General features: G+C 32.4%; 2 protein-coding genes across 2 annotated transcripts in view; one reads left to right on the forward strand and one right to left on the reverse strand.

Annotated features, from left to right (window-relative positions):
- Positions 1-9,023, forward strand: part of LOC123656027 (facilitated trehalose transporter Tret1-like) — a 24,155-nt gene extending 15,132 nt beyond the window's left edge. Inside the window, exons 2-4 of the mRNA XM_045591751.1 lie at positions 3,451-3,848; positions 5,643-6,404; positions 8,464-9,023. Of these exons, the coding sequence (XP_045447707.1) occupies positions 3,451-3,848; positions 5,643-6,404; positions 8,464-8,652 (1,349 nt within the window). The 3' untranslated portion in view covers positions 8,653-9,023. The remainder of the gene's footprint in view (positions 1-3,450; positions 3,849-5,642; positions 6,405-8,463) is intronic.
- Positions 8,382-23,088, reverse strand: LOC123660581 (myrosinase 1-like). Its single transcript, XM_045595664.1, has 10 exons — positions 22,938-23,088; positions 22,776-22,847; positions 21,929-22,124; positions 16,618-16,736; positions 15,931-16,506; positions 14,579-14,673; positions 12,799-13,104; positions 11,762-12,003; positions 8,748-8,973; positions 8,382-8,631 (listed from the first exon to the last, which is right to left on the reverse strand). Exons 1-9 carry the CDS (start codon positions 23,086-23,088, stop codon positions 8,766-8,768), a joined length of 1,965 nt encoding a protein of 654 aa, XP_045451620.1. The 3' UTR covers positions 8,382-8,631; positions 8,748-8,765.
- Positions 23,089-24,830: the final 1,742 nt, after the last annotated feature.

Genomic DNA, 24,830 nt, shown 5'->3' on the forward strand with positions numbered 1-24,830 from the left:
TTAGTACTTCTAAGGTAAACAGTACTTGAACCAAACAACCTTTGATTTTGGTCTTGTAACCTGCACCATTAATTAATTACCTTTACATATTTTATTGTATATCTTTAAACATTTTTACTTAGAAAAAATATTACCGAAAATATTTGTACCGAAAGTCTATATTCATAGCTTTCAATGTTATTATTACCACTTAATATATTATAATATTAACATACTTGTGGTACAGTACAAGAAATAGACACTTGCGATAGTATTTGAAATTTTATCATAAATGTAATTAATACGCTCATTAACAATCTGTTATAAGAAAATAACAGTACATATTTTGAACCCCGTCCTACTAACATTACCTCTTTCACTAATTAAGTATCTGGATATCCATAAAATTACACATCCTACATTTCGTATTAGCACACTGTGAATAAATTTGGTATACAAGTAGTTCCTTGTGAAAGATTATAGTAACGATTTTTTCATTAAATATTTATACTTTTTAAAATTTTGACGTCAACTATTTACGTAAAATTTTAGGGTTTTAAGTTTTGTTGAAGTATTTACTTAATTAGTTTTTAGTTTTTTAAGACTTAAACATAAATATTAAATATTTATTTAGTATAGGTATTTTTATACAAATAAAACGATTCCGTAGTTTCTGCTTCACTTTCATTAGATTATTCCAATAAAAGCTGGGAAAGGAGTTCATGCAAAAATTATCTAAATAATTATTTTATTTATGATGCGGTAATTATTTTTAATTAGTAATTTAAAACGTGAACTCTTCATAATTACCTGCTATTATACATCATTTATATGGACGTGTTTGAAAATGTGTTAATATCGTAGCCATATATATCGTAAAATTGGCCACGTCATGAAATGCTCGAGAATTTCATGAAATTGAATTGTAGCATTCCATTAAATATCCAACTAAATTTAACCGGATCGTTAGATCGTAAATGCTTAACGATTTTGTCATCCACGATTGGCGATATAATGCGTATTGACCTAACTATTTTTTCTACCGTGCTACCGTTCGTCTCACACTGCTGGACATAGGCCTCCCCAAGTTCGCGACAGACATTATGGGGGCGAACTCATGTGTTTTGTCCATAGACACCACATTGGGCAGGCGCGTTGGTGACCGCAGGGCTGGCTTTGTCGCACCGAAGACGCTGTTGCCCGTCTTCGGCCTGTGTATTTGAGAGCCAGCAGTTGGATGGTTATCTCGCCATCGGTCGGCCTTATAAGTTCCAAGGTGATAGTGGAACTGTGTTATCCCTTAGTCACCTCTTACGATACCTACGGGAAGAGAGGAAGTTCGGGCGTTCGTCTACCTACGTAGTATTACTGGGTCAATGAGCATCGATCAAACATAATTATTATGTTGTATGTATCAGCGATGTTTCATGGGAAGTAATAAAAAATAATAATGGGACAAGTAAGTCGTTGCCCTAACCGCCACAAATAGATACAGCTTTAAAGGCTTTGAAGGAATCAACAGGTGAATATTATTATCTTATTGTTTACTTTAACAATTTAACTATCGAACACGTGTGAACCATAAATTTCAAAACACTTCTTGTTTTGTACATTAATTACTTCGAAATTAAGTATGGGCAGACAGTTTACAGAATTCGTCAAATATTTTTTTTGAGTATTTAAGGGACAACCAGAAGTGTTAATTACTAATTTAAGTTATAGAAAGTGTTATTTTAAGTAATAGAGGTTCAGGGCGCAGAATGGAAGCAAGCAGATTATTTTTTTAAATTGAAGAGGTTTTTATGATATGATCAAATAAAAACGATTTCGTGTCTTTGATCTAGCCAAGGCACATCATGATGTGACCAATGGGCAGTGAAACTTTTCAATGATATGAGACCATTTCGTGACCATCATGTGACCAATTTTACGACATGGCCACGACAATGCCGGCATCAATATGATAGTTTGAAATGGGTATGAAACTTATCACTTTCCTTGCAAATGGTAATAGCCATGTGCAACTGATTTGCTGACTGCAACTTAATTTTCGTTTTTAACGCCTTATTCGTAATCTCCTCATTTTTTTCATTCATAACCTCTTTACGGCTGTGTTCTAAATGTCATTTTTAATTTAAACGAATTCAGTGTGAAATATTTCGGTAATGAAATATTCCAGTTAAACTATAAAAATAAGAGTAGGTACGTAATGAATTATCTAGAAAAGAAGTTGAAATAACGATAATATACGTTTCAATTGTGCGATTGTACGCGTTAAAATATACAAAAACACTCAACCTTAATATCTTGAGATTTTTCCATTTATATATGTGTATCAACTCAAGTCTTTTGTGCCAACTGGCAATTGGTACACGTCCCCAAACTCTTCAACATAAACATTCTGAACACGTCACATTCGAATTTGCGTAGGTCGTCGTATCGTCTTCAAAATGTTTCAGATGTTCAAGATCAATGAACCGAATATTATTTATAAAAACTAAAAATGATAAATAATAAGATTTCTTGAATACGAGCTAATATTTTAGAATAACATATGATGTCATCTTAGCCCCTTTTCTTTGCCTTCATACTCTGCTTCCGCCCTTGACTGCGAAACTGGTAATTTAATTTTGTTCAATAGCTTTCATCCTCATTCAACTCATTTTAAATTGTCGTAATTATAAACGGATTTAGTTCCTATAAAGCTAAAGTAATGACTTCAATTCTTGGGAAGAAAATAATTGTATTATTTAATGATTCTTAATAAATTTATTTTTATTGTATTTGTATGAAAAAATAAAATGAAAAGAAACAAAACATTAATTTACTCAAATAAATTTTCTACAACGGTATGAATCATTTAACAAATAGTTTCCGCATATTGTTTCTGAAAAGCAAATTCAGAAAAAATGACGTATCATTAAAGTCGATGAAAAGTTTCCATAATCAAAACATAAACAAGAGGCCGAAAAGACAATTGATATACATAGACATAATATGTAGATGTTATCTCCTGCGGCCATAAGAATAAAAAAATGCGTAGTATTTATTTGTCTAGTTAAGATATCTTAAACAAGTACCTTATGTTGATATGTAGATGACATGAATTTATTTAATATTGTGTACAGGTACTATATATAAGATTTTAAATGCTTTTACGCTACGTCAATACACACGCGTATCTCATGTTTAGCTATTTCTCAACATTAAGTGATAACACTTGTAAACCTTTGAAATACTACAACTATATTTATCAGCGTAATCTATAAACTTCGATTCATTCCTATTATCTTTTTCTCAGGTTAGCAATGGTTTACAATAAACCTTTCAATACCTTACGTTGCGTTGTTTATAATATCTAATACATATATAGCAAAGTATACCTAACATAGTAAATAATGTCTTTTAATAAATTATTTAAACGCTTGAAATAAAATCATGGCAATTAATTTTTAAAATCTATGTTTTCAGCGACACTCATAACTGCAACAGCGGGAACCTGCTACGGTTGGCCATCACCGACGCTGCCCTACTTACAGTCGACGGAAAGCTCGATACCAACAACATCAGATGAGGGATCATGGATAGTTTCCATCATGATCCTATGCTCAGCACTCACTCCAATTCCCTCCGCATACTTTGCCGATCGCTTTGGAAGAAAAACAACCCTACTTCTGGGAGCGATACCCTTTATACTCGGCTGGGTGCTGGTTATCGCAGCAAAATCTGTGGCCGTCCTTTACGTGGCTCGGATGTTTTCTGGCCTGGGTTATGGTATAGTGTACACCGTCGCCCCGATGTACACAGGCGAAATTGCCACAAACGAAGTCAGAGGTGCACTCTCTACTCTCATTACATTAATGAACAAGGTGAGGATATATTTTGCTTTGAAAATTTTTATACAAACGAACTACATTGCACACAAATTAAAGCTCATTTTAGTTATATTTATAAGGAAAATGAGTTTCGGATTTTTCGCTTTTGATGCTTACATATTCCAAGATAAAAGTATCCAATATGTTGACTTATTGTAAGATTTTTCAACCTGCTGACTTTGATTAAAATTCACTTGATGCACAAACTAAGAAATAATAATAAATGCGCCTCGATATGCTTCCATGACTTACGGCCCGGCCGGTCTCAATAACCTATCCAAAGTAAAACTACGCCAGACAGATAGCACAAACGTCATTTTTAGTGTTCTGTACCTCAAAAAGAAAAAACGGAACCCTTATGGAATCACTTTGTAGGACTACATACTGGAGGTATGAAGCTGAAATTCATATCAAATACTTCGGTCTACTGTCACGTCTACAGCCGTTTATGCTGCAAATTTTTGACACTCGTAAGGGAATCAAAACCTACAGAATACTTCCCGTGAACTTAGAATTTTGAAATTTGGTACAAAGTAACATCTTAATAGCACAGATAAAGGAAAAATTACGAAAATCATGAATTTTTAGTTACATGATATATTATAATAAATATATTTTTAATCATTGGAATTTCTATCTTCAACTTTGATCGAAAGCGCGGTGCTTGCTGTCGATAGGAAAAGCAATAGGATTTTTTTTAAAGCGTTTTAATAATCTTCTGTCAGCAGTCTTTTGTTAATTTGAAGTGCTATTTATTCTCAATTACCTACCGTTTTATTTAAAATAACATTATTGAGTTAAAAAATTGATAATGAAACGTATATATTGTATGTATGTAAAACATTAAAAAATTCTTACTATTTTAAAATTTCCTTCGTTGGGCGCATTTTAGGAAGTAATGTTCAAAAGTGGTAATTTCTATTTATTTATTTTTATACCTTTTTATATTATTTTGAGTGAAACAAAATTTTCCTCGTTTACAGACGTAACAATTTAATCAAATATTTTCTTTTGATAAAGAAAATTTGCGTGTCTTCTGTTGTCATCATGAGATACTTATAAAATTCCATATCTTTTAGATAATTACCTGGTACTAACAATAACGTGCGGTTTACGCTCGTATACTGAAATGAACGGAAAAACAATGACTCACTACCTTTATTATCGACTACAATGTAATTCTTGAGGTGTTAAATGATCATTATGAACAATAAACAATTTGTTAGACATTTGTGAAAAATACGCTGTAACAAAAACTATAATATTATTCCACCTAAATATTTTAAATAAACATATAAAATGTAAAAACAAACATTTGTATACTAATTAATAATTGTGCGCTATTAATTTCAATTTCTTTTTTTAATATTAAATATTGTTTATACACAATACAAAAATGTAAATTAAATCTTTCCATAATTATACCTACACGTTAAATGTCTACATATATTACAGATAGAACTAAGACAATTTATAATTTTTTTTTTTCAAAGTTAAAATAATTTCTGACAAACAAGTTAGTGAAAATGCATTTTTATATGTAACGTTTGTAAATAACCAAGTCGTCTACACAATATTGTTTTAAATATTTATGAATTAATATCAAATGTCCGAACATTGACTAAAGAAATATCTAGTTACCACAAATATTTTACACCACTCGTAAAAACTATAATACGTAATTCTAATTATATTTTATACGTTACAATTTAAAGGCATAGGTGCTTACTCAAAATTACTTAAGCCCTTAAATGCATCGCTTAATATACTTTTTTATTGTTATTTCAGGTCGGCATTCTTGCCCAGTACTGCATTGGTCCCTACGTTACGATGCAAACTTTGGCAGGGATTAATATGGTCCTACCCATTTTGTTCGTGATCACCTTCATCTTTCTACCAGAATCGCCTTATTACTACTTAAAGTTCGAACGCAGTGAAAGAGCGGAGAGATCACTCAGAAAATTACGAAGCGGTGATATAAGATTAGAACTCAAGAATATAGAAATTAGCGTACAAGAAGATATGAAAAATAGAGGAACATGGTCTGATCTTATATCTGAAGCCACAAACAGAAAAGCTTTATGGATTAGCTTAGGCATTTTCACCATACAACAACTTTGTGGTAGCGCTGCCGTAGTTGCATATGCTCAAGTTATATTCCAAGTCACTGGAAGCCACATTGCGCCCTACCAAGAATCAATAATTCTCGGATGCGTACAAGTAGCAACCTGTTGTTTATCTGTGGTCCTAGTTGATCGTCTAGGAAGAAAACCATTGTTGCTGCTATCAGCTCTTGGCGTTGGATTGATGAACGGGACCATCGGTACATACTTTTACTACTTCGAAACAAGCAAGACGAACATGGATTATCTTCATTGGCTGCCTATAACAGCTATTTTAATTTATATAGTTTGCTACGCTATTGGACTGTCGACAGTACCATATGTAATCATCGGAGAAATGTTCCCGACGAACGTCAAACTGTACGCCTCATGCGTCGCTCACATCTATACAGGATTTTCGATGTTTGCCGTCCAAAAGCTTTTCCAGGTAATTTTATCAAATTACGAATTTTAGTAATTCAATACTTTGAGTATTTAAACAGCATATTAAGTTAATAAAAGACAAACTGTGATACTTCAATAGGTAGAGTAGCAAAAGATTTTACTTTTCTAAAAAAAAAACTATTTACTTTGTTAAGAACTGATGACAGCAGATAGCATATTCATTTATTTATTTATATATTATATTATATATTATTTCTTTCAAATTAGAAATTATTAATTCAACATTTAAATAGCAAATACGAATCTACAACTACTTAATTAAAGGTAGTCTATTAATCACATGAGGCTCGAAGGGTATGTAAGGGTAGGGTTTATTTTTCATAGAACACACGATTTCTAAATCAAAAAACAACCGATAAATACCCTGAAACCTTGATGTCTGTCCAGAAATTTGTGACACGGTGATTAGTTTTTCAAAATTTAATCACATACCTACTGTATTTAAAGATAATCTTCGTCTGGAAAAAATACATTTTTAATTTTAGTATTTAATGACAGAATTATTTTAAATAATAATAATTTTAATAATACACTAAAAGCTCTTACTTTGATCTGTATGTTTATAAAACAATTATTGTCTCTTATATATAAAATTCTCGTGTCACAATGTTAGTTACCATGCTCCTCCGAAACGGCTGGAACGTTTTTTATGAGATTTTGTGTGTATATCGGGTAGGTCTGAAAATCGGCCAACATCTATTTTTCATACCCCTAGGGGAGGGGAGGATTTGGTGAATAACATATGGCAAAATAACGTTTGTAGGGTCAGCTAGTCCTACTAATATTATAAACGCGAAAGTTTGTGTGTATGGATGTATGGATTTGTTCCTTTTTCACGCAAAAACTACCGAATGGATTTTAATGAAAGCTTACAATTATATAGCTTATACATTAGAATAACACATAGGCTATAATTTCTAAAGATAGTGTGTGAATTGTCCAAAATATAACGATAATTGTCTAGTAAGTCGGAAAAAATCTGCCATCTGTGAGCTATTCTGGCATGCACTGCGAAACCTGCAGAGTTTACACGAATATAATGAAAAATGTTTATATTAATTAGTCCTACAAACAAGTTCGCGACAACATATATCTGTTATGAGTAAGCCATTATCGCAAAAACAGTGAACCAATAAATACAATAAAAAATTATAATATATTTCTAATGCATATTTGGTAGTAACAATTTGATTTATATGTCGCAGCACTAATTTTGATGAATTTTGGTATAAAGATAGATATTGTGTAGATAATAAGTTACTCGAAGTACTTACTAATCCTGCACAGACGAAGTCGCCGGTACCAGCTAGTCTAATATATAAAAATGAGTCGCTGAATGTGTTGCTAAGCGCAAAACTCGAGAACGGTTGGACCGATTTCGCCAATTCTTTTTTTTAAATATTCCTTGAAGTACGAGGATGGTTCTTACGGAGAGAAAAATTCTAAAAAAAAAATAATAATAATAAAATTAAAGAATCGACTGTTAGGCGATACGAAGTTCGCCGGGTCAGCTAGTATTCTATAAATTTCACTATACGTTGGACAAAAGATACACGTGATTTTAGAGTACCACAGAGTGAGTAGTCTAAAACTTCATCACATACCACCAAGGGGGGGTTAGGGGCGTGGATTATGAACAGTCGTCCATTATTTTTACGAGAGCAATCACAACATTATATCGGCGTGACATTATCACACTAATATCACGTCCAGTAACATAAGTATGATAATGGTAGTATTAATATTATTCTCTATTTTAAAGTGATACGAGATTATTATTAAATTAATTCACATGACTTACAGAAAGTTCATGTGAATTTTATAAATTTGAGGATATCCTTCACTTTACACTACTTATAAAGTGGAACAGATCTAAATATTGCCGTCACAACGTTTTCAATATACTAAGAATATAAAAAAATTAAATACAAATTTATTTATTTTTATCTCATATTACATAATTATTAATGTTTTTCATTCGTTTTATTTACAAAATAACCATAAAATAATTTCTATCTAACAAATAAATTATTTCGTTTCAGGTAGTAAAGGATGCTTGGGGAATATACACAGTATTCTGGGGTTTCTCTGTGTTTTCCATGTTGGGGCTGCTGTTCATGCTCGCGGTGCTGCCGGAGACGAAGGGCAAGTCGTTCGCGTGCATCCAGGCGCAGCTACGCCGCGACGTCGCGCGCGACAACGCCAGCAAACTTATGACCGTCGAGTATTAATACGGCTAACTTAGCATTCGCTTAACTTAGAGATCGAGTCGAAATCAAACTTAAGATATTGAGTAATTAATGTAATGATAGTTTTACATACGTACTTAGTGGTAGAAACGACGTCATACGAGTAGCCTATAAAGGGGTAAAATGAAGAGTATCGTGGGGACGACTGCCGGGGCCCCCGAGAAGGCACTGTAGTCATCGGGATCATAGTTGGCGGGTAGGGCTCGTGACGATACTACTTTCGAGTACAGCCGTGCCGAGGCCTTTGGCGTCCTCGTCTTATTGGGACTCTTGAAATCGACCAAGTAAAGACCGAAGCGGGACCTGCAAATGCATTTACAGAAATGAGTGAAAATATAACAAGATTTGAGACACGATGTGTTTTATTTAATTCCTCAAACATATTTTTGTTAATAATTCATGTTGTGACGACTCTAACTAGTAATTTTTAATATTTAACTGTTTATTCACACGAACAACGTATTTGTTGTGTTTATTTCTACGAACAATTTAGCGTTAGGCTCATGAAATACGAATATTAACAGTTTACAAGTTTTCTATCCTAAAACGCACCATACTAAGTTATAACGTGAAAACAAAACAATAAACAAAATGTGACCATTTTACCTATCTGACAACTAACGAAAATTGAAATGGGTGAAACGGCAAAACAGGTCTAGACATTTATTTATATTAATTTAATCAATCTGAAATACCTATATTTTTTTAGTAAAAATTAACATTGTTTATTATTTTAATGTCTATTGCTATTAAATGATAAATTATTTACATCTCACAGAATGGTTATGGTCTCATCGATGTAAAACGAACCTATACGTATGGATAAGAGATTAAATATCCTTGTGGACACCATGACTTTTGAAAGTATCTTTCAATGATAAAAATATTAATTTGAAGAAACTATTTAATGATGGTTTTGCTACTATATTTGAATTTAATCCATACTAATATTATAAATTCGAAATTAACTGTCTGTCTGTCGGGCTTTCGCGACAAAAAAGTACTGAACCGATTTAAATGAATTTTGCTACACAGATAGTCTAGAGCCTCAGAAAGGACATCTTTTTTTTTTAATGCGAAAAAAGGGGTGTAAGGGGTTGAAAGGTGGGGATGAAAAGTTTGATGGAAGTATCGTCATTTTTAGAGGTAGAAGCTTGAAACTTATTTTTGAGGCTGTTGATTCGATATAAATAAATATGACTTTCAAAGTTTGTAAAATTTTTACCCCCAAAGGTGCGAAATAACAAAGGATAATAGAAGGTGAAAGTTTGTATGAAAATATGGAAGGTTTATGTGAATGTTTTATAAATTTGCGACAAGAGAGAAAATATTACAGCTATTCTGATTTCCTAATTAAACCATAAAATATTTCCAAAAATGCTGTCCAAAGTCACTATTTTACGCGGACGAAGTCGCAGGCATATCTAGTTATAATACAATTGTAATTATAGCTTTACACGTATTAATAAAAAACATATAGAAATATTACATTTCATATCTGGATCATTCACTAACATAATATGTTATACGGAAATTAAGATTAAACGAAGATAAAATCTAATAAGAGATACCACTGTGTTCTAAAAATACTTAGACTCAAATATCTTTGAGATATCATTACAATTACTAATTAAACATGATATTTACATGAATAATCGCTAATTATTACTTATTGTTACAGATTTAATCAGTTAGCTGTGATTGTCTCAGGGAGTTCGTTTTTGATTAATTATTTTTGGACTAGATAGCTTTGTAGCAATATAATATATATACAGATAATTACTAAAGTTGGTTTTTATTATTTTTTTCTTCCAACGTTTTTTTTTCTTCTAATTATTATTCTTTTGCTGTATATTAACAATTATTCATTTCCTACGCAGCCATGAACGTTACGGTTTTCTGTAGTTTTTTTTTCTATGTACTATACTATTTATTTACTTTTAACAACTAAAACTTAAGTTGTTATATAAACAGATCGTTATTTTAATAGATGATCACTCATCCCATTGATCGTTCGGTATTCGTAAAACCCAAAGGCAATAAAACGCCTTTGACATTGATTTTTTTTTTAAATGTTTGACTACCTACTCCCCCTTGGTGGTATTTAGTAAAGTTTTAAACTACCCTCCCCGAAATCACGTTTTTTTTTTTCTGCATAGTATTTTTTTATCTTTAGGCTACAGTATTTCCTGAACATCAGCTTCTATCTACCTATTTATATAAAAAAATACACTTTATCCTGGTAGCCATGGTAGGAGAAGGATCAAAGCTTAATCCACCACGCTGCTACTATGCAGGCTAGCGGATATATTCTCTACTATGAGCAACGATCGCTATCAGGTGTACATGATAATAACCGGAACCGACAGCTTAACGTGCCCCCCGAAGCACAGTGGGGAGACCCACAAGGACTGCACAAACACCCAGACCACGGCAAACATCTTTATGGCCAACACAAATTTTTTTCACCGGCGACCGATCCCGCAACGGCCAGCGTACAAGCCACAAAACCAGTGATGTAACCGTTGAGCCAAAGCGTGTCCCATTTGATTTACATCATTAATTATTTGATTAGATTGATGATAATGTATATAGATCACGGTATATCTTTCGAGAGTGGCGGAATTCTTTGATATCTTTCCTTTACCGCAATAAATTCGAAATAAATATTAAGCACGGCACTTGGAAATTCTGCGCCAATATAGGACTTGTCGTAGATGTAATATATCCAAAATAGTATCTACCTACTCATGCATATAGTAACTAGTAACAAATATCTATTGGTATCCATTCTGGTGTAGAGGCGATGATATTCGTTGATTTTTTTGTTTTGGACGAATATTAATCTGTACGCCTCACAATATTTCGAAGAGTACATATAACCGTCGGTCCTAAATATTCTCATAAACAATACCTAAAATGAATCTTGATAGGGATCCTAATACGCAGTGAAGTAGGGTGGCAAAAGAAACAACAAACTTTCTTCTATATAAAAGAAACTGTTACCTAAATAGGCCTAACACTGCAACTGACAGTTAAATATATATGTAAAGACTGGTGAAGTTCCTCTAAATGAATCAGTTCCACTTACACGTATCCATCGTCCCACTCCCAGTTGTCCATCAAACTCCAGGCGAAGTATCCCTGCACATTGCTGCGATCCTCGTGTATGGCGTGCAGGAGGGAGTTCAAGTAATGACAGTAATACGACACTCTAGCGGTATCCTCGACGCCGCTGAAGTCAGCGTAACCGTTCTCCGTTACAATTATAGGAACATTCTTATAGGTCCTGCTAATCCAAGCGAGGAGACGACGAAAGCCAAATGGTACAACCTAAAGTAACGATTATTTATTACAACCTTACCCTTAAATTGGTTAAGAATGCTATAATTAAGTAACTATATAAAAAGTGACTTGACTAGCCCCCCGCCCCTCTCCTATGGGCAGTTTATAGTAACTCTTCTTTCTCTCCATCGGTTGTGGTTTAGATTCCCATTCAGACCCTGGGTGTGATATATATTTATATATGTATATACAACCATATTTTACGTTCCTTCAAAATGTAAAACAATACAAAAATCTAGTTCGACATAATAAAAAGTAAATCATGTCACAATTTCATTTTGAGTAGTAAAAACCTGTTCACACTAAATATTTTCATTAAAACAACTGTGGCATAGTATACACATGCGTTCTAACATTAAAACAATGCACATAATTATAGTAATTTTACTTATCTTTTATTATCTTGTGTGCTTATAGAAGAGCTTGTGATATTAATTATATATACATACATTAAGCAGGGCCGTCTCAAACTAGGCTGGGGCCCTTGGGCACACAAGAATTTGGGGCCCGTTTGGAAAGTAAAAAAAGCGAATTATAATAACATTGTTTTAATTGACCATTGATGTAATAGCGTAGTATATATGCCTTGTAAATATCTTCTGATAAGATTACTGATCTGTGAAAAAAGTGTAATGTGCCCGACAAAAATGTTTTGATAATAAATGTGTAAGAGTCAGTCCTTCGGGGCCCCTTGAAGATTGGGGGCCCTGGGCACGGGCCCTGTGTGCCCTTATGGAGAAGACGGTATTGACATTAAGGACATAACGAATGCTTTAAAATTACCTTAAGCCACGAAGATGATGATTTCGAAGGCCACTTGGGGTTTTGAACTCTAACGATGCCAATGTCATTTTCGTGTGAAGGAATTGGTCCCACTTCCCTTTCTGCCATACTTAAAAGATAAGTGGTGTAATGGTTTAGACCAAAGAAATCAGCTGTTCCCTTTATATACTCGACTTCATCAGTTGTAAACTTCGGTAAACGAGAGCGACTGTAGTTCTGCTGACGACTTTTTTCATCGACCAACTTGATCAGTTCTGGGGGATAATTACCTTCTTTTGAATAGACTGGGTGCGCATACCAACCGACCTTTAGAAACAAACATTTTAATATTAATAATGACATTAAAATTATACAAAACGAGTCAACGGTCCCCTTACACACTGACGCTTATATCAAAATATATGTGTTTTTATTCAATATTTATTTAATTTCTCTTATGATTTTTTAACCGACTACAAAAATGGAGGAGGTTGTCACTTCTACTGTATTTTGAAGTACGTTACATTGCGGACGCAATTTTGAATTACTTTTTTGGCAATTGAAAAAATCGTGGTAATTATGGCGCCACCCTTACAAGTGCCACCAGGGGCCGAAGCCCACGCCATTAATTAGGTAGTATGTTGTTAGTTGGAAAGAAGTTTGATATCTTGTAAGCGATGATGCAATGATAGGTCAACAATAGTAGGTTAAAAAAATAAGTCCCTTGCAAATATATGTAGGTACATATCAAACTCATATCACTAACGTCAATCTATCCAATTGTCGGAGTCAGAAAAAAGATTAATACAATTTATATATACATATATATCTATTTATTACTGTTTTTATATATTTTTTTTAATAATACACAATACTATACCATAACCACATATTCCACATATTGTCTATAAGTTTACTTTATTTATTTAAAGGCGCTAATCTCGGAATATTACACTTCGATTTACTAATTATTTTTAGTTAGATCAAAAGCTACACTATAAAATTTACACGCCACGACTTACGGTACCTAACAGGAAAAGTAAATTCTGGTGGAACCACGCAGTCGAGGTAAGTTGGGGTATTTACCGTAATAAAATTAGCTTTCGTAATTAGGGCACTAAAAATTTAACATTGAAAGGATAAACATCCTTATTGCCACAAGGTAAAGAGGCTAATGCCACAGGTTATTTCTTAATCTCAAAAAGCAAAAAATGCTTATTATACAGTATGTCAAGGCAAAGTTGATCATTAAAAGCTAATTTGCACATTGCACGTCTTTTTATTGCAAGAATTTATCTCTATTGGTCTCTATTGGTATTGGTTGGAATATCTTTTCCGCTATGAACCAGGCAATCTCAAACTTAGTTTGTAAACTTAATAAAATAATGACATATACCTATGTAGTCAAATTTAAAGAACAAAATTAGAACAAGTATACGTTGTGCATGTAACAGGTATATACTCGTAGAAGAGGACTTTAAATAGATTTATATTTAACTTATTAGTAAAATAAAGTTGAGGAAAAAAGTAATAAAATATTGAAAAATGTTTTATTACTATTTTGAATTTGCTGAAGATAAATTTAAATTGCTTTTTTACCTTACGTTGCTGCCACAACTAAGATTTAGTATATGTATGTGGATAGACCCTTGGATATGACAATAGAGATTATTTTTCAAACTGTTAATAAAACATATAAACTTGTAGTTTTAGGCAAATAATGTATATAAGATGATATTTTTTCGAGCTTACAATAAACCTAACGCATTTTAATACGTAGAGAAATAAAATTAATACGAACATGAGTTTTTAAATAGAGTTCAGCCGCTTGTCGGTCTTTTGAAGAATTGGTTTTCGGTTCTGCCCAATTTGAGTCTAAGGACATGCCGATCTTTCCTGTAAATTTAAAAGGATCTGTTAATTTATGTATTATATTACTTATTTTGTAATGTAGGTACTGTGAAAATTTATAACAAGTTGAATTTTACTTATGTTTTGTTATTAAAGAAGTTTAGTTTTAACCGTAACCAACTAATAAAACTAAACATGTTTCCTAACACATTCATTATAAAAACAATACGTATAAACTAATGATAATAATAGTCAAGTATGTCATAATTGATCGTAATTCCAAGCCTCCGTCTTTGCTTTCATTTTACTCTCATGAAATGAAAAATAATACGGGAAGCGCTTACTCTTATTTTAGTTTCCTTTAGTCAATTTTGATAATAATAGAGGCAGATAAGAGAGTAGGTTTAACAAATAAAGTCGAGTTTCATAGTAAAACAAAAAAAATATTTAGTATTTTGGGCACCGTTTAACCGTATGTCGGACCTTTATCAACAACCGGTAAACGAGGCACTTAGCGCTATTTAATTAAAATCCTTGGGGCCTAAAGAAGGTTTTAATACTAAAAAAGAAAAATATTGCGATTTATTTATTTAATTTTTACTATCTAACTTTTGACAGAACGAATTCTACCTAATTAGGACAGTTGTGTCAAAAATGGTAATATTTTTTGGGAAACAATGTACGTACCATGAACGATTAAGACTAATTTTTCAATAATAAATATTTTTCAATGCTTGTTTAGAATTATATTAACTCTTAAGAACTTAATAATTCTTGTAATATAAACCTTCGAAATGTTATAGTATCAATCTCCACAGTAAGTCTAACAAATACAATTAAATTCATTATTGCACCATATTTGTCTTCATAGTCGTTTATTTACAACGGCAAGATTGCATCGCTCTGTTAATAACCCTCAATAAAAGTAGCGTTAAATACGAATTATGTTACGATTTAATGTTATTAAAAATCTCCTTACCACCATTTTATTCCAACATTTTGTGATTTAATATTTATAACAAACATACTTAGTTGTAATGACCAAAATCAGAAACATACCAAACAATAGTTTTTGGGCATATCAGCTAAGAAGAAAAAATTGCATAACTTTCTAAATTAATATACATAATGATACAATGCCACATTAATCATTTTGAGTCACTTAATGCCATTTTGGTAATTCTTATCCTCATTTATCCAAACTTTAAAGTATACATTCTTTAATATTTGTACACTATTTTTTTTTTTTTGCTATTTGTAGGTATATATATTTATTATAGTTACCTTTATTATTATAGTTACCTTTATAAAGCGGTCGATATTGTCTATCATACAAATGGTAGACGCTGGCATGAGCCTTTAGCAGATTGTGAGTACAAAGATACTCAGCAATACCGTGGCGATTGAGAGCGGGGGCTCTACCAGTACTACCGTACCCTTCCAAACAAGTCTGCATAGGCTCGTTAAAGGTCACCCAGTATTTAACTTTACTGGCAAAGTTATCGAACAAAATATTGGCGTATTCCGTAAAATAGTCGACTATATGAGCGTTAGTCCAACCACCAATGTCTTGTAACTTTTGAGGAAGATCCCAGTGATATATTGTCACCATAGGCGTGATGTTGTATCTCTCGAGTTCGCTTATAAGATTTTTGTAATACTGAATACCGAGAGGATTGACTTGGTTCGCCAAGCCCGTTGGTAGTATCCTAGGCCAGGATATTGAAAATCTGTAAATATCTACACCTAATTCGTGTACCATTTGAGCATCTCTTTTGTATAAATGATAGGAATCAGCCGCCACCTCGGGAGTAGAACCATCTTTGGTAAAGTTGGGGTTTGTGTGCACCAAGTGGTCCCATATATTTTCTGTTTTGCCTAAAATTAGAAGCAATTTAATTAAATAGTAAAATGCAGTAAATCAATCAACTTTGTCATGATGGATTTCAATTGACAATAATCGGTTAAGTATTATACGTAAACTAATACCATCTTCATTCCACGCTCCCTCGATTTGAATTGAAGCTGTAGAAACGCCAAATAGGAAACTTTTCGGGAATGTGTAATTACTTTTCGGGCCTCCGGATAAGTTTAATATTTCCGCATACCTGCAAAATAATGTTTACATATAAATTACACATAATAATTAACTTTTATTTTATACAGAAGTATATATGTGTAGAGATAAAAAAGGTTACTTTTTGGTAAAGGTTACATATTGTTTACATATATACTATTTGTTTATGCGATAACGACAAAAGTACATATTTTATTCAACATTACAAACATATATAACTTTTTTTAATAATTTGGTCAGTATATTATCTTATTTTGTCCAGCGTATTTTGAGTAAGCTACATTCGTAAAGATCAATAATAAATTTATAAATCAAGTAGCTGTGCCGCCGACTTCGTCCGCCAGGAATTTAACAAAAAAAGTAATTGTTCAGTTCGCAGAGTTATAAAATAAATAAATTTATATAAGAAAATAGCCTAAGTTACTCCTTACTACATCAGCTATCTGCCAGTGAATGTCCGTCAAAATCGGTCCACCCTTTTCAAGGATTAACCGGAACAAACAGACAGACAGACAAAATATTAAAAAAATGTTATTTTGGTATATGTATCCGTATGTTTTTTGGAAATCATATTCAAATACGAATTACATATTTATAAAATATGAATATTATTTTTTTACCGACAATAATTAAAAATATAATTAAATATAAAAAAATCAAATTAAAAAAAATTATTAAAAAATAATAATGATAAAATATGAATAATATTTTTCGATTTTACCAACATAATAATAAAAAATAAGAACTGGTTATTTAAATAAAAAATAACGAGTGCAATTAGGAAAAAAAAAGGAAAAAATCTGATCAGGGGGACACGGTGATTTGAACCATGTTCTTCTCGGTTGATCACTACCGTCCGATTTCCCATCGAGCTATCACAACTTTATTGTCAGTTGCGAAATTTACCTTCGTATTTTAACGATATTTTTCATTGTATAAAAACTTGGATAAAACGACATTTTCTAAAAATTAATCCTAGCTAGATTTATTTATCTCCCCCGAAATCCCCTATATACTAAATTTTATGAAAATCGTTGGAGCCGTTTCTGAGATTCAGATTATATATATACAAGAATTGCTCGTTTAATAGTATAAGATAATATATAAGATAATTAATAATTATGTCTTCATGTGTTTGACAGTTTCCAAGACAGGACAATGTTTGTCGGGTTAAGAAGTGCTAGTATAAATAATTTATTTTTTAAACGGGAACATATCTGTTTGCTACATTTATTTGTGTATATGATATTTTATTTCATTTATTATTGTTATTGAGATAGGTAGGTTAGGTAGCAGATCAACTGAGGAAGTACCTCAGCTTTACGTAAGATCACAGTTAAACAAATAATCACTGCTATCGAGCAATATTGTGTTCCTGTGGTGAGTAAGGTAAGGTAGTAGAGGTCCTGGGGAGGATCCGGGATAGACCCTACGCAACGCGTTTGCGATGATTCTGATGTTGCAGGCATCTATGAGCTACGGTAATTTCTCACCATCAGGTGAGCTGTAGGCATGTCTTCCGACCTAGCTGTATAAATAAAATCTTCTTTTTACAATAAGTAAGATATTATATGGCATGGAAATTGGCATTAAGAGCAAGTAACAACGTAATAACACAAGTCACGATGACAGTAGGTACATTGAATTAGGTCCATTTTGTGACATTCAAAGCATAGAGCATTCAAAGACATAAAGAACGTCCGTTACGTCTTTCTAATGAATAATCGACTGTCACTACAAATACACAACAATAAAATAGAAGCAAAAAGGCTAATAAATTGTATTAATTTATATAAATACTGTTAAATTAAAGTTCATTTGATTTTTCAATGGATTTATTCAGCCTTGTCGTCCAATAAATGTTAACACTTAATTTACCTATCAAATTACATTTTTGGCCTCTCATCTAAAAGAGAAAACAACAACAGAAGTTGTTTTTTTTCTGTATAAATTAGTTATATACTAAAGGACTTTTTCACAGGTTTCTACTAGTCTTGGATACTCCAAAAGTGCCAAAACAATTGCCAAACCTTGTTTTGGAATGCACTACCTTTTGCCATAAGACGTGCCGAAGACATATTTTTATTTAAAAAGTTTTAAAAAGCTAGGTAATAACGTGAGTCTGTAAATAATTTTTGTTTTTTACACATATATCAATTTACCGCCATGATGTATGTAATATGTATTTGTGTTTCTATATGAATATGTGCCCCGCGGTTTTATCCGTGTTCATTTTATGAAAAACGTATTAAAATATTTTTAAATACTGTGCAACTCGGGCGAACGGCGCGACGCAGCGAATGAAACGATCATTTGATTTTTCATTATCTCCTAAATTATGCGATCAAATTAAATTCTATAAAAGACAATTTTTATCTTGATAAAATTTCCTTGTTGATGAAGTATTTTTCATTCGTGATGATTCATATGCCTCTGGCTAGTAACCTTCTATTTGTTGTGATCACTAACTCGTTGCTGTATGTGTATGTTGTACGAAATTAAAAAAGAAAAAAAAGAGTTATTTTAAAACTATGATATCTTCTAAAATATTCATTAAATACTTGTTATGAATAACGTAATTATTTGGATAAGGATTTATATCATGTCTATAAAACCATTTTCACAAATAATGTATTATTATTATAGAACCAATTTGAATACTATAAAAAAGGTTATAATGAGTTAAACTTAAGAGATAGATGTATGCTGTCACTGACCTTTTTTTTAGAACTTTTAATAAATCTTAACTCCGTCATACATAATTTTTGAGTAGCTTTACCGTTTACAAAGTGCACGCAACGGAAGCCCTCAAAAAAAATTCCTGTTTTCGTAACATTTCTTATCAATTCTCAGCCCCTTTTGGTCGAAGTATGATGTTATATAGCCTATAGCTTTCCTTGGTAATGGACTATCCAACACAAAAAGAATTTTTTAATTCGAACAAGTAGTTCCAGAGATGAGCACGTTAAAACAAACCACTCATTTATATTAATTTAGGATATTTATTGATTTAACCATTATTATTATTGTTATACCATCTATTCCTTTTTTTAGGAATAAGACCGCGTGGTTGTACTGCTTTTGATGTAATGCATTGTATCTTTCGACGGGCCCGAAGAACAAAATCGTATCTGCAAAATTACCAAATCACAGTATGTAGCTTAGAAGTTCTGCTGAAATACAATCATTTACTACTTACGCAAATAAAGATGATGTTTGGAAAATCATTGTAAAAGCTAATCAGGAACTTTGTTTATTTATTTCTACGTGTTTATAAAGACTTTAACTTTTATTTTAGGCTAAAATTAATTCTTATAATATTATAGGGATTTGTTCTTCGGAACTACCCAGCACTTATCTAAATATACGATTTTGTTTTAGGAAATTGATTAAAAAAATAGTAACCCATGTGAACATATGATGTTTTTCTCCGATAATTTAGACGACAATATAATAGTATGTGCACATTTATATTAAAGAAAACACAATTATTTTTAATAATCAACGCTTTAATAATATAAAAGTAGCACAGTGGGATCTTCGTTACAAAACAAACGTCAAATAGGTGTTAAAAATTCTCTCATTATTACTAGATAAATCATCATAAAATATAAAAGAAAATAAACTTTAACAAAAAATAAACAATTACTCTTATTTCTTGGTTCATTCAGGAGAATACTTATTTAAAATCACAGTTTCAATTACAATTACTAATTAAGTCCTAAACTTTCTACTTAGTTTTTATATTTTATATTAGTTTTTTTAATCACAGCAACGACAAGTCTCAAACTATCTATCATTATTACATAAATCAATATTATGGTTAAGATTCATCGTCATATATGTATATCGTTTCTTTCATCATTGCAATCAGAATAATAATATGGTAAAGATTTAAAGAATACTGCATTTAATGAATTTATGAGACCAGAATCACACATGCTCAGTAAATCTTTATATTTAGCTTTTTTTGAGAGGTGACGAATAAGCATACTCTAATACAGATAAAATATTAGCTGAGTTTCTTGTATCGCTGTGAACAATGAAGCATTCATAAGTTTCTTTGATTTCATCATTCCATTATCATTCCAGCCTATTGCAATCCACTGCTGGACATAGGGCTCCACAAGTTCGCGCCAAAAACACGTGAACTCGTGTGTGTTGCCCATAGTCACCACGCTGGGCAAGCAGGTTGGTGACCGCAGTGCTGGCTTTGTCGCACCTAAGACGCTGCTGCCCGTCTACGGCCTGTGTGTTTCAAAAAGCCAGCGGTTAGATGGGTATCCCGCCATCGGTCGGCTTCTAAAGTTCCAAGGTGGTACTGGAACCTTGTTATCCCTTAGTCGCCTCTTACGACACCCACGGGAAGAGAGGGGGTGTCTATATTCTTTGGTTTAAATCACACTTATAATACAATTTATTCGGTTCCGATTTATCAACGAAAACTTCCTTAATCTTAGTCCACAATATTTTCTGTTATCTAAAATTCTTGTTCCACAATTTGTCATTTATGTGAACCTTAAAATTAAGAAAATTTTCTTGTGTCATATTTTTTACTACATACGGTTCTCCTTTTGTTTTTACCCATCTTACAAGTAAACGCCATTCATCTAGAGTGTAAATAGTTTTTGAAGAAGAGGACCGCTCTATAAGGGCATGCACACTGTCTCCCTTGTTCTGTGTATGTCCCTTTTCAAGAAATCGACGTGTGATTGATGCCTTGTACTTTTTGGCTGCATAAAAATATGAAAAAAAGACAAATTTATTCCGATTTTGGCCAGCAAAACTATCTGACCAGAAACGAAATTCTCTGGCTCCTTGTTTTATAGTTTTTATTTACAATTTCGCGATATTAACGCGTGGTTGTTTATTGAAGCATTCAAGAACTTTGTTCTTTTGTTATTTTATCCACACACTTATTCCTACAACTACAGGGCTTTCCCATTATTTTTTCACCAACAAATTTACCTCGCTTTGATACATAGCTCTTTCCAAGCAAACTTTTTTTTTCACGTCAGACCAGTCTTGATTATGTACCAAACGTTTCTTTGATCTTTGCTTTCGCGTCATTTCTGGTATTAAGTTAGATGCACTAATGTTTAGCAATCGAATTGAATCAACCCAACTAGTATGATCGGAACAAAAAGGGTCATTACATTTTATGTGTATATTCACGGGGCAAGGCATGGAGTAGCTAAAACCATATGTGTATATATATGGCGCAGAAATTCTAGGATCTTCAAATTCTCAAATTCTTCAATGTAAACAGCTGGTGAGTTATTGAAACTAGAGGTTACTTCTATATTTAATGGTGTAAGCACTTCGTCAGGATGTGAGGTTTGTACTAAATGAGGAGGTGGTGAATCAAGATGCTCGCAGTTGGCCTGAAAAATATCGGTGTTAACTTCGTGTTGATAGCCTAAAACATTTGTGTGAACCTTTTAATAAAAAAAATCATGCCAAATTTCTGCCATATCGACGTCGATATTCTGAGCCACTGGCGGCAAAGGAGACGTGTTGGTGTTACGTTGACCGGCAGATTCTGTCAAAATGAAAATAAAAATGTATTTAATTTGTGTGGTATTATATTTAAAAACTATTGATTTATATTCTAGTTATATATTTTTTCTTAAAAAAAGGTTAAATTAGATACTTTTGAGTAGAACATGCTCGCATGTTAAAACTTATACGACAAACAAAATAGTTTATTTAGATACAGCAACATTTTTTGGGTACAACTTCGTACAACAAGATCGTATGTGCTTAAGCGATGAATGACTTTAAACTGATTTTTGTCGAATAAAAACTTATGTGAAACTACTGGGGTAAAATTAAATACACCACAATTAAGTATTTTAGTGTCTATAAAATATAGGTAAGTGAAATATGTTGATTGTTAAAGAACGATTAAATGGGTTATAGATTTCTGTAGAACAACATTGTAAATTAACAAACGACCAAAAGATACGCATTTTAGATAATTTTGGTTATATTAGTTTCTAGACTTATAAAGTAACACCAGTAACTATTTTTTTAATTACCTTAATGCAAAAAATTATCTATTACTTACCTTGTTTAGAGATTTCTTCGTCCTCGTTGCTACAAGGAGTTGGATCGTCACTAATTTTATCCAAAAAAAGGGCTAAATTTAATATTATTCTCTCTTTCTAGATGCACTAGACATCGTTACAGTCAATTATTACTCACGAAACCTGAAATTATTATATTAAACCGAATTCTCGAGGAATTCTTGATGTCTTGCTTAAATGTTCGACTTTGCCGAGTACAAACACGTAAATGACGATGGGTCGCGGCACGCGCGGTTTCGGGGTGTAAAGAACAAGCTCGTATATGTGAATACATGTTTGTTCGCTGCAGTACATTGTAGATAAGATGATGTTCGCTTGAGTATTTAGAAAACTAAAAGACCAATAAATAAATAAAAAATATTGCCATGTAGCTTTTTGCATGTTTAATACGAATCAATAATAAAACAGATTTCATCTTATTTTTCCATAAGATTTTGTTCTTGGGACCCGTCGCTTTAATTCTGTTCCATGTTTTACTGTGCAATAAATTATTAAATAAAATAATTGTGTTTGCTCGCAAACGAAAAAAAAATCGACTTCAATTACATCGACAAGTAATACAACGTAGATCGACGAAAAAATAGTCAAGCAACTACGCGTTATCAAAGATTACTCAAAAAGTAGTTATCAGATCTCGATAAAATTTATATGTGACCATATGATAAACATCAGCTTTCGAGTAAATTAAAAATCATCAAAATCGGTACACCCAGTAAAAAGTTATAACGGATTTTCGAGAGTTTCCCTCGATTTCTCTAGGATCCCATCATCAGATCCTGGTTTCCTTATCACGGTACTAAACTAAAGATATCCCCTTTCCAACAAAAAAAGAATTATCAAAATCGGTACATCCAGTAGAAAGTTATGTGGTATAATACAACGTAGGTCGACGAAAAAAGCGTCAAGTAAAAACGCATTATTAGATATAACTCAAAAAGTAGTTGTTAGATCTCAAATAAATTTAAATGGGACCAATTGGCACACACCACCTTTCGATTAAAACAAAATTTGTCGAAATCGGTCTACCCGGTCAAAAGTTCTGATGTAACATACATAAAAAAAAAAAAAAAAAATTACAGTCGAATTGAGAACCTCCTCCTTTTTTGGAAGTCGGTTAAAAATAACTTCAAAGGTGTCAAACAAGCGTATGGTTCTGCTTGATGGAAGGCTGCTACCATAGCTTATAGACGCCTGCAATATCAGGACGATTGTAAGCGACCTGCCAACCTAATCTGCAACCCTTTCTTAGAGCTCTTCCTGCCTTATTTACCACAGGAACACAAATTAGTGTCTTAAGAGCGGTGTTATTTAGCTGTGATCTTGGGTAAGGTTAAGGCACTTCCCTAGTTGGGCTGCTCGAACCTTTAAACAACATTTTTTTTCTGTGCCTTTCTTCAATAAGACTATACTCTTCGCTCCTCAAGAAATTTTCTGTTTCAATAATATAATTACAATAAAACATTTATACCAGGAATAATCGTAATTTAAAGTTTAATTTATCTTAAGTCTTACAAAGCGTACACCTTATACGCTTTATTCTTCACGGTACAGTAACAGAAATATTATGCGTCAAAATAAATACACATAATTACTCAACACAATTTAGTCACAATCCGTTGTAATTTAACTCTAAATAAATTACTTGTGGGATTTTCAGCATCTGAGACGATAAATGCTCTGACATTAGAACTGCAAATGAAACACGTAGCTACTTAATAATGGTGTAATTATTAGTCAAGCTTTATAGATACTAATTTAATATTGCGGTATAACCTACTTTTTATCAGGGCTTAAAAAGTTAATTTATGCAAAATTCTTAGACAAAGTATGATGAAGGTCATTTATATGTATTGTTACACGAAAAGGGTTGTTTAAAATAATTGTATCTTGATCTGTATGGGAAAAGTCGATATCGTGATAAGTTCTCACTCATTTCGCAACAAACAGAAAATTTTAAAAATATTATTCAGCTGGTTCTACGTAGTGTAGTCTCCACAATCGGGTTGGATTTAGAATAGTTTAGCACGAATTTGGGT

Source organism: Melitaea cinxia, chromosome 1, assembly GCF_905220565.1.
Source record: "Melitaea cinxia chromosome 1, ilMelCinx1.1, whole genome shotgun sequence".
NCBI classification, from domain to species: domain Eukaryota; kingdom Metazoa; phylum Arthropoda; class Insecta; order Lepidoptera; family Nymphalidae; genus Melitaea; species Melitaea cinxia.

What these genes read in the sequence shown, in the direction of transcription:
- LOC123660581 (XM_045595664.1), bottom strand. Translation starts at nt 23,088, where the DNA reads ATGTACTGCAGCGAACAAACATGTATTCACATATACGAGCTTGTTCTT. An exon ending in TTGAAGATCCTAGAATTTCT is followed by an intron (nt 16,737 to 21,928) that starts GCGCCATATATA and finishes ATTATTTTGCAG; the next exon opens with GTATGCGGAAATATTAAACT. An exon ending in AACTCTATTTAAAAACTCAT is followed by an intron (nt 13,105 to 14,578) that starts GTTCGTATTAAT and finishes TTGTTTCTAAAG; the next exon opens with GTCGGTTGGTATGCGCACCC.